The sequence below is a fragment of the Sus scrofa genome, chromosome 3 (genome assembly GCF_054392235.1).
Source record: "Sus scrofa isolate SSC_HxYL_T2T_F1_AM1 chromosome 3, Sscrofa_HxYL_maternal_Yorkshire_Landrace_v2.0, whole genome shotgun sequence".
NCBI lineage: Eukaryota > Metazoa > Chordata > Mammalia > Artiodactyla > Suidae > Sus > Sus scrofa.
In genome coordinates, this window is record NC_139385.1 from 45,808,470 (window position 1) to 45,823,398 (window position 14,929).

Here is a 14,929-nt window from a genome sequence, read left to right on the forward strand (position 1 = left end):
TTTAAACTAATGCCTTTATTTTTATTTATTTATTTATTTTTTGGTCTTTTTGCCATCTCTTGGGCCGCTCCTGCGGCATATGGAGGTTCCCAGGCTAGGGGTCGAATCGGAGCTGTAGCTGCCAGCCTATGTCAGAGCCACGGCAACGCGGGATCCGAGCCGCGTCTGCGACCTACACCACAGCTCACGGCAACGCCGGATCGTTAACCCACTGAGCAGGGACAGGGATCGAACCCGCAACCTCATGGTTCCTAGTCGGATTCATTAACCACTGCGCCACGACGGGAACTCCCTCTATTATTTTTTATAAGAAGTTAGCACCCTGTACAAGCTGGAACTGAAAGGGCCTGTTCTTCCAATTCCCTTTCTACAGACACACAGCAGGCTGGCAGAGAAAGCGAGTCAGCTGCAGACATGGACTAGTTCTTATGGGAAAGCCTGGATGATTCAGACGCCAAAGCCAAAAGCCCAGAGGCTGAGCAAAGAGTCCTGGAGAAACTGTCCCAGGGACTCCTGCCATCCCGCTTCCTGCCCAGGAATAGGAGGGAGAAGCGTTTGTGCTTAGGGAGATTTCAGAAATGCTGCGGACCAGGGATGTCTCAGGTGTGGTGGTCTGCGGCAGGTATGCTGTGCTTCCCCACCCTGCGGGTCGCGTGGGCAGGGGGAACTCTCTCATTCACAGTAAGAGATGAACCATGCCTAAGAAGCCTCGTCTGCACCGAAACCTGATTTAGTTGGCAAGATCCTGGATCTCAAGTCTGGCTGATGCCACAAGGGCTGAGACTGGGCGGGGGACTGGCCAAACCCTGCAGGGGTCTGTGTTTGCTTCCTTCACTTTTTCCCCGGAAGTTAATAATCACCAGAGTTCCCTGGTGGCCTAGCAGTTACAGATCCAGCGTTGTCACTGCAGTGGCATGGGTTTGATCCCTTCCACATACCTCAGATGCAGCCAAAAAAAAAAAAAAAAAAAAAAAAATTAAAAATAATCGCCTCTGTTGTTGCTGTTAATACCCTTTGTACTTACCCACGCGCCACTTTGCTCCAATTCTCCCCAAGATAAGCTCCATTAGGGAACACAGCAGGTGTCTTTTTTTAGTCCTCTCAACATACCCGCGTTTCTCCCCCTGGGATCGCTGCTCTCTCGGCACCACTGTCATCTGGGGATGTCCTTTGAATTGTCATCCCTGGAGTTCTGTTTGCCTTTCTCCAGGTTTGGATTCCCTGCCCCGGGTCTCACTCCTTTTTCTTTCCTTCCTTCCTTCCTTCTTTCTCTCCCTCTCTCTCTCTCTTTCTTTCTTTTGCTTTTTTTTAGGGCTGCACCTGCGGCATATGGAGATTCCCAGGCTTGGGGTCGAATTGTAGTTGCAGCCGCTGGCCTACACCACAGCCACAACAACGTGGGATCTGAGCCACATCTGTGACCTGCAACACAGTTCCCGGCAACGCCGGCTCCTTAACCCACTGAGCAAGGCCAGGGATTGAACTCGCATCCTCATGGATGCTGGTCAGATTCATTTCCACTGAGCCACGCCGGGAACACCCCATGCGTATCTCTTGAGAAGCCACTGGAGGAAAAACGTTCCCTGACAAAAGAAGAAATAAACTAAGAAAGTAGGAAAGGTGGGCTGTGGAAAAGAGATGGCACTGTTTTCAGGAGCAGAGAAGGGGCTCTCCAGGGCGCTGGTGAGGGGCATTTCCAGAATGGCAGCTGTGCCCCAAGCAGAGAGAGCTGTCTTCCCAGGAACACTGTGACCAAGGAGGCAGGAATGCCGACCCTATCCCGTTGTCCTATCCCGCCCTCTGCCACTGCGCTGGCTTCTCGACTGGATGAAACTACTGAAGGATGTGCTCCAGCAAAACAAGATGGAAACTAAGAAAGAGGAGTGAGGAGTTCCTGTCATGGCTCAGTGGTTAACGACCCCGACTAGTATCCACGAGGACTTGGGTTCGATCCCTGGCCTCACTCAGTGGGTTAAGGATCCATGTAGGTCGAACATGCGACTCAGATCCTGCGTTGCTGTGGCTGTGGTGTAGGCCGGCAGCTGTAGTTCCAATTGGACTCCCAGCCTGGGAACCTTCATAGGCCATGGCTGGGCCCCTTAAAAAGACAAAAAAAGGAAGGAAGGAGAAAAGAAAGAAAGAAGGAAACACACACGGGAGTTCTCCTTGTGGCTCACTGGTAACAAGCCCAACTAATACCAATGAGGATGTGGGTTCAACCCCTGGCCTTACTCAGTTAAGGATCCGAGTTGCTGTGGCTGTGATCTAGGCCGGCAGCTGCAGCTCCGATTTGACCCCTAGCCTGGGAACTTTGATATTCCACAGATGTGGCCCTACGGAAAAAAAAAAAAAAAAAAAGAACCTTGCATATCATGCATTGGGGGTAAATTTTCTGAGACTTTCCACATTTGAAAATGTCTGTAGGGAGTTCCTTTGTGGTGCAGCAGGTTAAGACTCTGGCGTTGCCACTTTGGCGGCTGGGGTCATCACTGCTGTGGCCCGGAATTCGATCCCCGGCCCCAGGGAACGAGCATGCTCCCACGCTGGAGTGAGCATGGTGGTTACGGCTTCTTGCTGACCAGTGTCCTTCCCCCTCCCTCTTTCTGCTAACAAACTCCATCTTGTGGCCGCACAGTGGCCCTGTGACCAGCCCGGACCAATTGTGGGACAGTTAATGTCCCTCCCAGGGATTGCTGGCACTGGATCGGGCAGAGCAGGAGCTCCAGCCCTCTCAGCAGGCATCCCTTGAGGAAGCTTCCAGATGTCCCTGGCTCCAGGAGTCATCTTGGAGACGGGAGAACACAGCCACCAGCAGAGGGCGGCAGAGCGTCCTGAGGGGAAGAAGGGAGGCCACCCGGCACCACCCTGGGGCCTGAAGCTCTTCCTTCAGCTGGAGCAGCACAGGAAGGTCCCACAAACACCTATTGTGTTCTGTGAGCCTCAGTTGGCTTCCTGTCACCTGCTTTTGTTTTGGGTTTTTTTTTGTTTTTTGTTTTTTTTTGGTCTTTTTGCCATTTTTTGGGTTGCTCCCGTGGCATATGGAGGTTCCCAGGCTAGGGATCGAATCGGAGCCACAGCCACTGGCCCAGGCCAGAGCCACAGCAACGCTGGATCCGAGCCGCGTCTGCAACCTACACCACAGCTCACAGCAACGCCAGATCCTTAACCCACTGAGCAAGGCCAGGGATCAAACCTGCAACCTCATGGTTCCTAGTCAGATTCGTTAATTACTGAGCCATGATGGGAATTCCCAGGAATGATTAGTTTAAAAAGCTGAAGCATAACCTGAAGAACTGATTTACGAAAGGGCTGTGCCAGTTACATGCCCACCAGTTGGCACATTTCCCCACAGCCTGGCTGGACAGCATCCACCAAGGCTGAGCCAGCGCCACACAGAAGAGCATCTCCTGGCTGTGGCTTTGATTTGCATGTCTTTAATTAGTGAGGCTGAACATTCCTCCTAAGTCTATTAACCAAATTGGTTTCCTCTTTCAAGACTGGTCTATGTGTAGCCTTTGCTCATTTCACCTTTAGGGGATCAGGGGTTTTCTCGTCAATTTCCTAAGCATTGCCAACAATAATGGTGCAGGCACTTTGCCGCATTTCCTGCAAATATTTATCCTATTGTTCGCCTTTGTACTTTGAAACCGATTATTTTTCTAGTGTATGGGCCATCTCCTTTGTGTTGCCTACTGTGACTATTTTTTGTTGTTCTTTGTTTGTTTTTGCCTTTTAGGGCCATTCTCTCTGCATGTGGAAGTTCCCAGGCTAGGGGTCAAATCAGAGCTACAGCTGCCAGCCTACGCCACAGCCACAAGCAACGCGGGATCTGAGCCATGTCTGCGACCTAAACCACAGCTCATGGCAATGCCAGATCCCTGACCCACTGAGTGAGGCCAGGGATCGAAACGGATTCCTCATGGATATTAGTTGGAGTCGTTTTCACTTCGCCACAACGGGAACTCCCTCTGCTGTGACTTCTAACATTAAAAAACCCTTCCCCTTCCAGAGGTGGTAAAAGCTCATTTCTGGCTTTGTTTTTTGGCTGCTCCAGGGCATATGGAGCTCCCGGGCAAGGGATCAGATTCCAGTCACAACCTTGAAGTAAACTGCAGCTGTGGCAACACCAGAAGGTCCTTAACCCACTGTGCCAGGCTGGGGACTGAACCCGCTCCCAAGACACTGCTGATCCCTTCGTGCCACAGTGGGAGCTCCCATTTGTGTTTTAGGAGGAAGTGACAAAACACACTTAGGGCTCTGAGTCCCTCTGGTCTCCAATCCACCCCTCTGTTTGGCAGGTGGAGTGAGGAAGGCACCTGGCTTCCAGCTCACCCTACACCCCCACCCAGCTCCCTGCACAGCGGGGGGTCTACAGCCTCAAGGGTGTCAGGAGTGACACGAGATGCTGTTTCTCTAGCCACCGGAGTCCCTGGTGTCCCCACTTTCTGATCACATCTTAACTTTTGTTACTTTCTTGATTTCAAGGCAGCACCTTCTTAGAAATGGCTTTGGGGGGGGGGGGGAAGGCAGAGGAAACCTAGAAAGACACCTGAGAGGAAGTATTTAGCCCCAAACAATCTTGAAGGCCTCTGAAATCCAGAGAACTGATCATCAGGTGCCTGGTGAAATGCGGTGACACAGACGTTTTGAAACACTTTCCAAAATTTCTGATTAGACATTTTCACCTCAATCCTCTCTCCTCCACTCGGCTCACCTCCAATTGCCCCATGCCTGGAACAGTGCTGGGTCTCAGTGGGCTCCAAGAATCCCTGGGAACGAGTCTGGAAGCCCTCTAGCCACGCGCTGCTCTCCCTCCCCGAGGGACTCCCGCTCACGCAGACAGGCCGCCCGGACTCCGGGACGCCGCGTGGAGGGGGCGCAGCGGAGGGACCCGGGAGGCAGGGGGGCGCAGGAGGAGGGCGCCAGCGCCCGGGCAGCCGTCCCCCGTCGAGGGTGGCGCCCCCTCTTCCCCCGAGGGCTGCGGGAGACGCGGAGACGGAGGGGAGGTCGGAGGGCAGGAGCGGAGGAGTGGAGGAGCAGGAAGGGCTGGGGCTGGGAGTTGTGCGAGGAAGACAGACAGCGCGGAGCCGAGCCTCCCGCCCCAGCGGCCCGGCGCTGCTGCCGGCGGCCCCTAGAGGGCAGTGGCGCGCTGACCGGGAGCGCCCGCCAAGGCCAAGGCCAAGGCCGGAGCGCGGAGATGGGGAGGGGGCGGAAAGTCGGCGACCTCGGCCGTCCCCGACTTCCGGGGCGCGCCGGCGCACCCCCAGGCCACGCACGCACCCACTGTGTGGGCGGGGAAACTGAGGCCGGGCTCTGCCGGTCATCCGGCGCTCCCCGCCCCAGCCCCCACCGGCTCTGCCCGACCTGGTCCTCGGCCGCCGGTCCCGGCCCGGCCTCGCCGCCGAGCCCCGGCTCCGGCTCTGACGTCAGCTCCGTGCCCCAAATAACTTCCTCCCAGAGCCGCTTCCGCGACGACTGCACGTCCTGGACCCGGCCAGCCGCTCCCAGGGCAGGGACACCTGGGGACGGTCCTCCTGGCACGGCCTTCCCAGAAGCAGCTTCCGCCCCGCCCACGCTGGCCTTCGCGTTCCGGGAACCCCACCCCCACCCCTGCGACGGCGGCGGGCAGGGGGCAGGGAGAGGCCGGTCAGGGTCACCCAGGGCCAGGCCTGGGACTGCTGGAACCCAGGTCTGGAGGGAGAGCCGGGGGGCGGGGAGGGGCGCTGGGGTCAGCGGCGGAGCCCGCCAGACGCTCCCGCTTAGGCTCAGGTGACCTGGCCCTTAGCCATCCTCCTTCCGGCAAAGCGCAAGCCCCAGTCCCGGACTGTTTGCGGCGCATGGCAGGTGCTCAGTAAATAAAAATAAATGAACGGATGAATGAAACAGAGAGGGTCGCGTGGTGGACCGCAGTCAGCTCAGGTGGGCCTGTGGTCAGCTGGAGAGTGTGGTCAGTCACCGTGGAGGCGGAACCCTTGCCACAAGCACTTAAATGGGGCACATGCGGAGTTCCCGTCGTGGCGCAGTGGTTAACGAATCCGACTAGGAACCATGAGGTTGCCAGTTCAATCCCTGGCCTTGCGCAGTGGGTTAAGGATCCGGCGTTGCCGTGAGCTGTGGTGTAAGCTGCAGATGCGGCTCGCATCCTGAGTTGCTGTGGCTGTAGTGTAGACCAGGGGCTACAGCTCCGATTGGACCCCTAGCCTGGGAACCTCCATATGCCGCGGGTGCGGCCCTAGAAAAGGTAAAATAAACAAACAAACAAATAAATAAATAAATGGGACACACGCACCCTGGCCCGCAAACCCTAAGGTGTTTTAGCATGAGAGGCCTGTCCCCTTGGGGTTCAGGGCCAGGCCATGGAGGAGTCGGGGTTCTGGGGTGCCTCCTTCCTGCCCAGAGGAACTGGGCGGGCCTGGCTGACAGGTCCAGCGGCATAGCCGAGCTGACACTCATCTCCAGCATAAAACCCCACTTCATGGAGCCCTACACATAGAGCTAGTGGTCACGGAGCTCCTGCCACAGCAGTCCCCTGCCCGGCAGGCACTCCAGCCAGGCTGAGACCATGGGGCAGGTGCCAGCTTTGGCCCTGCTCCTGCTGCTGCTGCTGCGGACTGGTGAGTCTTAGACATTGCAGGCATCTGTAAGGGCCTCTCTGTCCTACCCAAGCGGCAGCTAAGCCCCCACTCCCCGGCCAGGCCTCGGGCTGCAGCACCAGTCTCCCTTCCTGCCTCAGTGGGAAGATTCCGGAGGTTCCACAGGTGGAGTGAACTGGGGATGGGGGTGTGGGTGCAGGCGGGAGGACCAGGAGGCAGTGACACAGGCCGGATCCCATCCCTCCCCTTGCCTCAGGCAAATTACAGCCAAGCTGCTTCTGCCCCCTCTGGTCCTGGCCTCTCAAGATGAAAACGTGGTGCTGTAGGATCTGACCTCAAGACCGCTGGGCGCCAGCCAATCTCTGGGTCACTGACATCTGGGCCTGGGAAGGGTGGCTGGGTTGCCACCTGAGCCTGGTGAAGGCTCAGTGGGGGGCAGGGAGGACACACGGGGGTCCAGGTTCCTGCTCCGGCACAGAGGGAGGGAATTGGAGGAGCAGGCCCTGCACCTCCGGCCCTTCCCCCGCTCTCTTGGGTGAAGGTTGGCAAGGGCCAACCGGGGAGGTCGGGGGGGGGGGGAATGCACCTGCCAGGCCCCTCCCAGCTGGGCGGGCTGCTCTCTGCCAGGGAAACTCTCCCGCATTCCTGGGCCAGCCTGGCCAGCCCAGCTGCCACCTTACTTCCCTGTCCTCAAGTCACCTCCCAGGGCCGGGCCAGGTCACCCCAGGCTGCAGCTTGGCCAGGGCTCCAGGCTTCCCACCAGGGAAGGAGGGTGCAGGCTTCCCACCAGGGAAGGAGGGTGCAGCCTCCCTGGGCTCCACCGGGCCTTGCCAGGCCTTGCTGCCCAGCTCCCTCCTCCCTCCCGGCCTCCTGGCACAGGGTCCTGTCCCACCCCTCCGGTCCCTTCACGTGGGCAGAGGTGCCCCGTCCAGCAGGGGTCCTGGGCTCCAGCTGCCAGCTGTATGAGAGGGGCTGCTCTGGGGAATCTGGGACGGAGCCAGGCTCTGCCCCCATCGCCCCCAGACTCAAGACAGAGCTGGAGACTTGCTCGGTCGGGAAGATAGTGTGAGAGGCCCTGGGCCTATGGCCAGCGGCCGGGGTGGAGAGTGGGAGACCCTGGCGCTCCAGAACCGGAGGCTGCGGTCCTGGGGGAGCTTCCAGACAAGGATGCGTGTGGGGTGAAGGGAAGGCCCTCGTGGGGCAAGGAGGAGCCATCCTGTCTCCAACAGGAGAGCCAGGCCATGACAGGGTGCCCTGGGTGGCCTCTCCTGCTGGTCCTCGGGAGACAGGCTGGAGGTGGAGCAGAGGCAGGGCTACACCAGGCAGATGCCAACCTCAGGGCCCACAAAGTTGGCTGATTACCTTCTTTGCTCACTTGCAGGGACTCAGGGGGCCGAAGCCTCAAGTGGTAAGCATCCAGGGCCCTTGCGGGGTAGACAGGAGTGGGCTTGTCTGAGAGCAGCAAGGCTGACCAGGAACGCACCCCCCCCCAACACCCACCCCAGGAGGCCAGGGTGAAACAGGCGGGGCACAGGGAATCCCGCAGGGCCAAAAGGAGCTGGAGCCCAGGTGGGTGGGCGGGCAGAAGGAGGGTCTGAGACGCGGTGCAGGTGGCACAAGAGGGCCATCGAGGCAAGAAGAACGGGGGAGGGTGGGAAGACGACAGGAAGGAAGTAAGGACAGACGCCGACACCATTCTGCTGTGACAATAACATACCCCCTCAGGGTCACCTACCCCATGTGGGATTGTCCCCTGTCTGTCAGGTCCTGGGACCAGATCTTTACCTGCGTCATCGTCATCCCAACATCCTCCCCCTACTCCCCACCGAGGTAGGTCTGATGTCACCATTTCACAGGTAAGGGGTGTGAGGCCCACGGGATGGGAGGCTTTCCCACAGCTGGGAAGGGTCTGCCCTGGTCCGAGGCGGACCTGACGCCGGGGCCTCTGACTTACCTAAGTTCTCCGAGCAGGTCGGGGGCAGGGAGGCTGGGAATAGAACCACCGAACAAGAAAGCCTGAGAGCGGGTCTGCGGGCGGGGGGTGGATCTGGCCCCCAGTGAGCAACACCCTGGCCGTGATCCCCTAGTGTGTGGGCGCCAGAGGACGCTGAACCGGTTGGTGGGCGGGCAGGATGCCTTGGAGGGCGAGTGGCCGTGGCAGGTCAGCATTCAGCGCAACGGAAGCCACTTCTGCGGGGGCAGCCTCATCACAGAGCAGTGGGTCCTCACCGCCGCGCACTGCTTCTCCAAGTGAGTTGGCTCAGCCCCCGGCTCCCCTCCCCACGTATTGCCAGCCTCGGAAACCCTCGCAGGCCCTGCTTCAGCACCAAGGACAGCGTCGGCCACAGGGAGGGGGTTGCTCAGGCGACCACCCACCCCAGGAGGGAAGCCGCTGGCCTCCGACCCCCTTCTCAGCCAGAGCTCCCTTTAGGACCAGCTTCCTGCAGCAATGGCTGCTCCCCAGGCCTTGCTCCCCTGGCCCAAGCGAGAGGGGTCCACTCCGCCACCGCTGGGCTGACCCGTTAGGAGCTTTGTTAGACCTGGGGACTGTCCCTACAAAGGCTGGCAGGCTCCTCCCCTGCCCTGGCCCCCTTCCCCCCCACCCCCAAATCCAGGACACTCCCTTCCTGGTGGGATTCTGGGCACAGGGGGACTGGAGCAGGATGTCCCTTCTTCCTCCTCACCCTAAGGTCATCTGTGCCATCCCTAAGCCAAGGCCAGGCCACCCAACACCTGCTACCATGCTATGACCCCCCCCTGGCTCCAGACCGTCAGGGTTTCTCATGCCCCTCGGCTCCTGCCCTCACAGCGAGCCTTTCAGGTGGGGACCGTTCCTGTCCCCAATTTACAGATGACAAAACTGAGTCACAGAGAACTTGCTGGGTGACTTGCCCAAGGTCGCGGGGATGGCCAGGGTGGAGCTTCAGGTCCCACACCCTGAACCACCTCATCTGTCCCCTGGATGTCACTTCTTTGAAGATAACGTGCAAAGAGGGGGGTGGTAAGGTGGGAGACAGTGCCTCCCACCAGCTCTCGGCTCTCCCACCAGCACCTCGCAAACATCCCTGTACCAAGTCCTGCTGGGGGCGCGGCAGCTGGTGAAGCCGGGGCCGCACGCCGTGTACGTGCAGGTGAAGCGGGTGGAGAGAAACCCCCTGTACCAGGGCATGGCCTCCAGTGCCGACGTGGCCCTGGTGGAGCTGGCGGCACCCGTGACCTTCACTGATTACATCCTCCCCGTGTGTGTGCCTGACCCTTCCGTCGCCTTTGAGACAGGCTTGCGCTGCTGGGTCACGGGCTGGGGCAGTCCCAGCGAACAAGGTAACGGGGCCAGGAGAAAACGGGGGAGGGGGCATGCCGGGGGAGGAAGCTTGGGGGCAACTCTGAACCAGCAGTCTTTTTCTGTTGGAAGGGGTGCACGAGCTCTCTACTCAAACGGGGGGGTGGGGGAGTGGGGGGGGTTACGGGTTACATAGGCAAAGGGCAGCCGACTCGGGAGGGGCCGTGTGGAGAGGGGAACAGAAAGTTCCCGAGACGGGGAGTGACAGAGCTGTGCTTCTCGAGAACCCGGGGCCCTGGGGTCCCCAGCCAGGCTGTCCACTGAGCTGCAGCCTGGGTGCCCCTCCCCAGAACGCCTGCCCAACCCCCGGGTCCTGCAGAAGCTCGCCGTGCCGGTCATCGACACGCCCATGTGCGACAGGCTCTACAGGACAGATGCCGAGGAGTCGGGCTTCCAGCCGAAAACCATCAAGGACGACATGCTGTGTGCCGGCTTCGCGGAGGGCAAGAAGGACGCCTGCAAGGTAGGCCCGGGTCGCGGGGTGGGGGTGGGGGCCCAGCTGGGTCAAGGGACAAGGCCCCAGGAGGTGGGCCCGCCGGGTCCAGACCCGGGCTGTGCATCCACCCAGGTGTGCACAGCAGACTCCTGGACCCCAGCAGGGAAGGGGTCAGTAGGTCTGTAGGGGGGCCCGGGAAACTGCACTGTCAGCAGTCTCCTCGGAGGTGAATGGGCTGGGTGGTCTGGGGATGCTAGAGAAATGGGCAGCCCAGTGAGGAAGGCCCGGCGGGGGTGGGGGTGGTCCCGCAGAGCCAGGTGGGGACCTGTGTGCCTGCAGGGGCTGGCTCTTGAGCCCTCGTGGGCTCTGATGATGCGTCCACTCCATCCGCAGGGAGACTCGGGCGGGCCCCTGGTGTGCCTTGTGGGCCAGTCCTGGCTGCAGGCCGGGGTGATCAGCTGGGGCGAGGGCTGCGCCCGCCGGAACCGCCCAGGTGTCTACATCCGGGTCACCTCCCACCACGACTGGATCCATCGGATCGTCCCGGAACTGCAGTTCCGGCAGGCGAGATCGGGTGGCCAAAAGCGGGGCCCCCGGGACCGGCAGATCGCGGGTCGAAACGCTGCGCCCTGCCTGGCAGCCCAGGCTGTCCTCCTGGTCCTCCCAGCCCTGCTCGCCTTCCTCTGAGCCTCAGGCTGGTGGGCAAGTGGAGCCCGGGGCCTACGGTGTACATTTGTAAATAATCCTCCTGCTCCCCCTCTCTCAGATGCCCACGTATTTTTATTTATGTTCATGCCAATAAAAACCCAACTTGCTCCGCTGCCTGGGCGTGGCCCCTCAGGGGAAGGAGCGGCGGGGGCGGGCCGTGGGGGAGGGGAGCTGCGCAGGCACCCCGGAGGCTGGCAGGCACCCTGGAGGCTGGATGTCGCTGAGTCCGGGGCCTCCTTGTCTCCTGAGACACCTGTCACCCGCCCCCCGTACAGGTGGCTTCCCTGCTCCCACTCTGGCCTCCATGTCTTTGCCCACGTGGTCCTCACCAGGCCTGTTGCCAAGGAAGCACTGGGGGCGGTGATGGGCGGAGCAGACCGCGGTGGTGGAAGGTTCCGGAGGAGGCGGGCTCCGCGGGTGGGGGGATCCCAGCCCCGCCCCCCACCGATGTCTGTTTTCCCCAAGGCTGCTTTGGGGATGTGCCCCGCCGCCAGGCTTTCCTGCCCCCGCTCCCCGGGAGGAGGTAGGGCTGCTCTGGGGCCCTTGAACCCTTGAATTCTTTTCCTCCACCCCCGTCCTTCAGCCTTGACTTCCCCACAGGTGAATCCATTGCTGCAGGGGGTGGGGAGGGGCTGGAGCTGGGGTCCCCTCTGAGCCTGTTTCTCCCTTGAAACCCAGGACAGTGTCCCCACCTGCCTCTCAGGGGTGACAGGGTGATGGTGAACTCATTGGAGGGTTCATCGGGCTCCTGTGTCTGCCCAGCTCCCTCGGTGCCACACCCACCTCCACGGCCAGGGACAGCTCCCCTGGGGCCCTGTGGACCCAACACCCCAACAGGCCGGACCCCCCCCCCAGACCTCAGGGTCACAAGGGCCAGCACACTGCAGTCACAGCTGTGGCAGCTGTTACACAGGGGAAGCAAGGCCCAGGCCGGCCCCCTGCCTTCCTCTTGCCACAATGTCCTGGGTTCAGGCCACACGTGCTGTGTCTTTAATGGTTTCTGGGGAGCCCTAGGGATTCAGAAACAAGCTAGAACCTGCACAGAGAGCCCGGGCTTGGTCTCTGCCCACAGCGCCCCCACCGCAGCTCGGCTGCCCCCTCTCGCCCCCTGTCCTGTCGTACCCTTCCTGGTTTCCCCACTGACGGCCTGAGGCCACGGGGAATCCACCAGGCACAGGTTGCCAGCCCAGGCCCCTGGCTCGACACGTACCTGCACGTACCGGCTGTGGTGGAGGCCGCCCAGATTCCCAGCCCGACCCCCACGCCGGTCTGAGAAGCCCCCTGCTCCCTGCTGCGCTGGGGCCAGGAATGGATGACACCCCTGGAAGGGCAGGGCCTGCACACCACACACCCACAGCCACGGGCTAGCACCCAACACGTGCACCCACGTGGACACAGGCCCCAATGCAAGCAGGCGTGTGCAGGCACACAGGTGCACACCCATGTAGGCGAGCGCACGCACAGGCCCGGCTGGCCTGGCAAATGCGGAAAGCAAGCAAGCCTGGGTATTTATGGAAAAAATCAGTAAGCACCCAGCGGGCACCTGCTAAGGCCCGGCCCCGAGAGGGGCGGGAGCGCGGGGAGCAAACACCACTCCCACCCGGCTGGAGGGAGGCCGGATGGCCCTCCGGGGACGGATCTGCCTGTGAGCTTCTTCCCCGGAGCAGACATGGACTCCGAGCTCCTGCGGGAGGTGGGGAGGCCTGTTGGGGGGACAGTCGGGCTGTGGGTGTCCTGAGGGTGACCCCAGGCACAAGCTCTGGGCCATCCCGGCTGGGAGCAGGGGATGGCCTGGGGCCTGCAGCCATCGGGAGAGGCCGCCCTGCTCCGGGAGCAGAAGAGCTCAGGTCCTGCCGTGGAGTGGGGGTTCGGGGCTCCTCTGCCACCTTGGGCTGAGGCCAGGATGGAGACAAGCTGAGGACCAGGCTCCCCTGAGGACCTGGCACCGCGTCTCTGCCCCTCTTGCCTGCGGTCCCAGCTTTCTTGGTGTCCTGAGTCCCCCATCACCCTAGCCACCCTCCTGTCTCTGCTAGGGGGCAGGGGTCTGGGCAGGATCCCAGGTGGGTCCCAGGCAGTGGCTGTGCAGCCTGCGACTCCAGGGCCCCCACCCTCAGCCCCACCCGGCCCCAGAGCAGACGCACGAATCCGGCTCTGGGAAAGGAAGGGAAACGTTCCCACAGAGACGGGACTTTAGGGGGAAGCGGGTTTATTCACAGCGCTTCCAGTTCACAGTGAGCCAAGGGTCGTGAAGGCTGAGAAGAACGCCCCCGGCTGTCACAGGTCCCCTCTCCCACCTGAGCGACACCACTTGCCACACTGCCACCAAGCAGTACCTCAGAGCCACCACCTGGTGGGTGGGTGGGTGAAGGCGCGGCCTGGCCAGATGCAGGGAGGACACTGCAGGACTCAGGCTGGCACAGACCTGGGGACTGTGTGCCAACCGGCGGGGGACAAGGGGAGAGGGCCTGGCCCAGGGTGGGCCCACCTTGGACAACCACGGCGGCCTACAGGTGCAGCAAGAGGGGGCCACACCAAGCCTGCAAGTCCACACGTGTGAACACACACCACCAACCACACGCGTTATGGGCTTAGGATCAGCCGACAGGAGCCCCAAGCAGGAAACCTGCCAGGCATCCTGGGCTCTGAGGTCACAGAACTGGTTCTGCACCCAGCCCCTGATGTGGCTACCCGAGCGCAAAGGCTCAGAGGGCCGGGCAGGCAGGCTGCAAATCCAAGCCTCCAAACCAGAGACACCCCCCGACCCAGGGTCGTGTGTGCATTGAGTGTGTCCAGATGTGAAGTGTCTGCGGGAAGCCGGCTCCAGTCAGAGGTGCCAGAGCAGTGCTGCCTGTGTTCGCGGGCACCGGCCATGCAGGCTCCGAGGGGCTCGGCGCACACGGCCCTGAGCGCACAGGCCGAGGGCGGGGAGCGACAGACACACGGCTGCACTCCAAGGTCAGCCCCTGCCTGCCTCGGCTGGCCTCAGTGATGCCAGGCGGCTGGGCACCAGCTAGCCACTGCCACCAGCCCTGGGGTGGGGGATGCCAGGCGCACGTGCTGGGTGGATACACCTAAATGCAAGGAGAGCGGGGCAGTGCCCACCCCAGAAGGTCCCGGGCATGTGCTCTGCCGGAGGCCCAGCAGCTGGGGACCCAGGCAGGGAGGCTGCACCCTCCAAGCACCCACCTCCCTCTTGTGTCCCGCCCACTGGCTTCCTGGAACCTCAGGGTCGGTGACACTGAGTGCTCTGCCCCTTGCCCCACCCTCCCCACCCCCCCCACCCCACCCCGTGTTCCTGGAGTGTGAGGTCCAAGGTGCAGGGCTCCCTCCCTGCCTGGAGGACCAGCATAAGGGCCCGACCGCAGGGCCAGACAGGAGACAAGCTCAGGGCCTCGGCTGGGACACCGGAGAGGCTCGGGGGCCTCTCTCAAGTACCTGCCTGCAGAGGGGCCTGGCAGATGCCTACAGGCTTTGCAGAGAGCAAACGCCTGGGAGCACCTGAGTACAGTGAGCACCCTAGAGTCCCCCGCTCCCCTGCCCCCGGGGCAGGTAATTCTCACCCTGCAGCCTGGAAACAGAAGGGACACTCCAAACGAAAAAGCTGCGAGTTTGGGTGGCAGGAGACTGTGGCATCTTGGGGTCAAAGACATCCTTCCTAGCCAACCGCAGGGAGCAGGGCGCTTCCCTCCGGGAACACGATAAAGCCGGGGAGTCCCGGCAGCTTTAGCGGAGCAGCCACCAGGGGGAGCCAGAGCGGCAGCACGGGGCGGGGGCGCCCGGGTTCGCCAGAGAAACTTGTCCGAGGCTGGTGCTCCAGCAGGGGCAAGAGACAAGGGAGGGGCACACGCTTAA

The 14,929-nt window shown here is 61.5% G+C and overlaps 1 protein-coding gene across 2 annotated transcripts; it reads left to right on the plus strand.

Annotated features, from left to right (window-relative positions):
• Positions 1-6,475: 6,475 nt before the first annotated feature.
• PRSS27 (serine protease 27) lies at positions 6,476-11,190 on the plus strand. Of its 2 annotated transcripts, XM_021086749.2 has the most exons (7): positions 6,476-6,614; positions 7,975-8,001; positions 8,358-8,423; positions 8,681-8,843; positions 9,643-9,914; positions 10,224-10,396; positions 10,763-11,190. In XM_021086749.2, exons 1-7 carry the CDS (start codon positions 6,563-6,565, stop codon positions 11,054-11,056), a joined length of 1,047 nt encoding a protein of 348 aa, XP_020942408.1. In that variant the 5' UTR covers positions 6,476-6,562; the 3' UTR covers positions 11,057-11,190. The 2 variants fall into 2 exon arrangements, with proteins under 2 accessions (XP_020942408.1, XP_084874227.1); XM_085018101.1 differs by lacking the exon at positions 6,476-6,614 and having other exon boundaries at positions 7,314-8,001.
• The last annotated feature ends 3,739 nt before the right edge of the window (positions 11,191-14,929 follow it).

What these genes read in the sequence shown, in the direction of transcription:
- PRSS27 (XM_085018101.1), top strand. Translation starts at nt 7,920, where the DNA reads ATGCCAACCTCAGGGCCCACAAAGTTGGCTGATTACCTTCTTTGCTCA. An exon ending in GCCGCGCACTGCTTCTCCAA is followed by an intron (nt 8,844 to 9,642) that starts GTGAGTTGGCTC and finishes CTCTCCCACCAG; the next exon opens with CACCTCGCAAACATCCCTGT. An exon ending in GCAAGAAGGACGCCTGCAAG is followed by an intron (nt 10,397 to 10,762) that starts GTAGGCCCGGGT and finishes CTCCATCCGCAG; the next exon opens with GGAGACTCGGGCGGGCCCCT.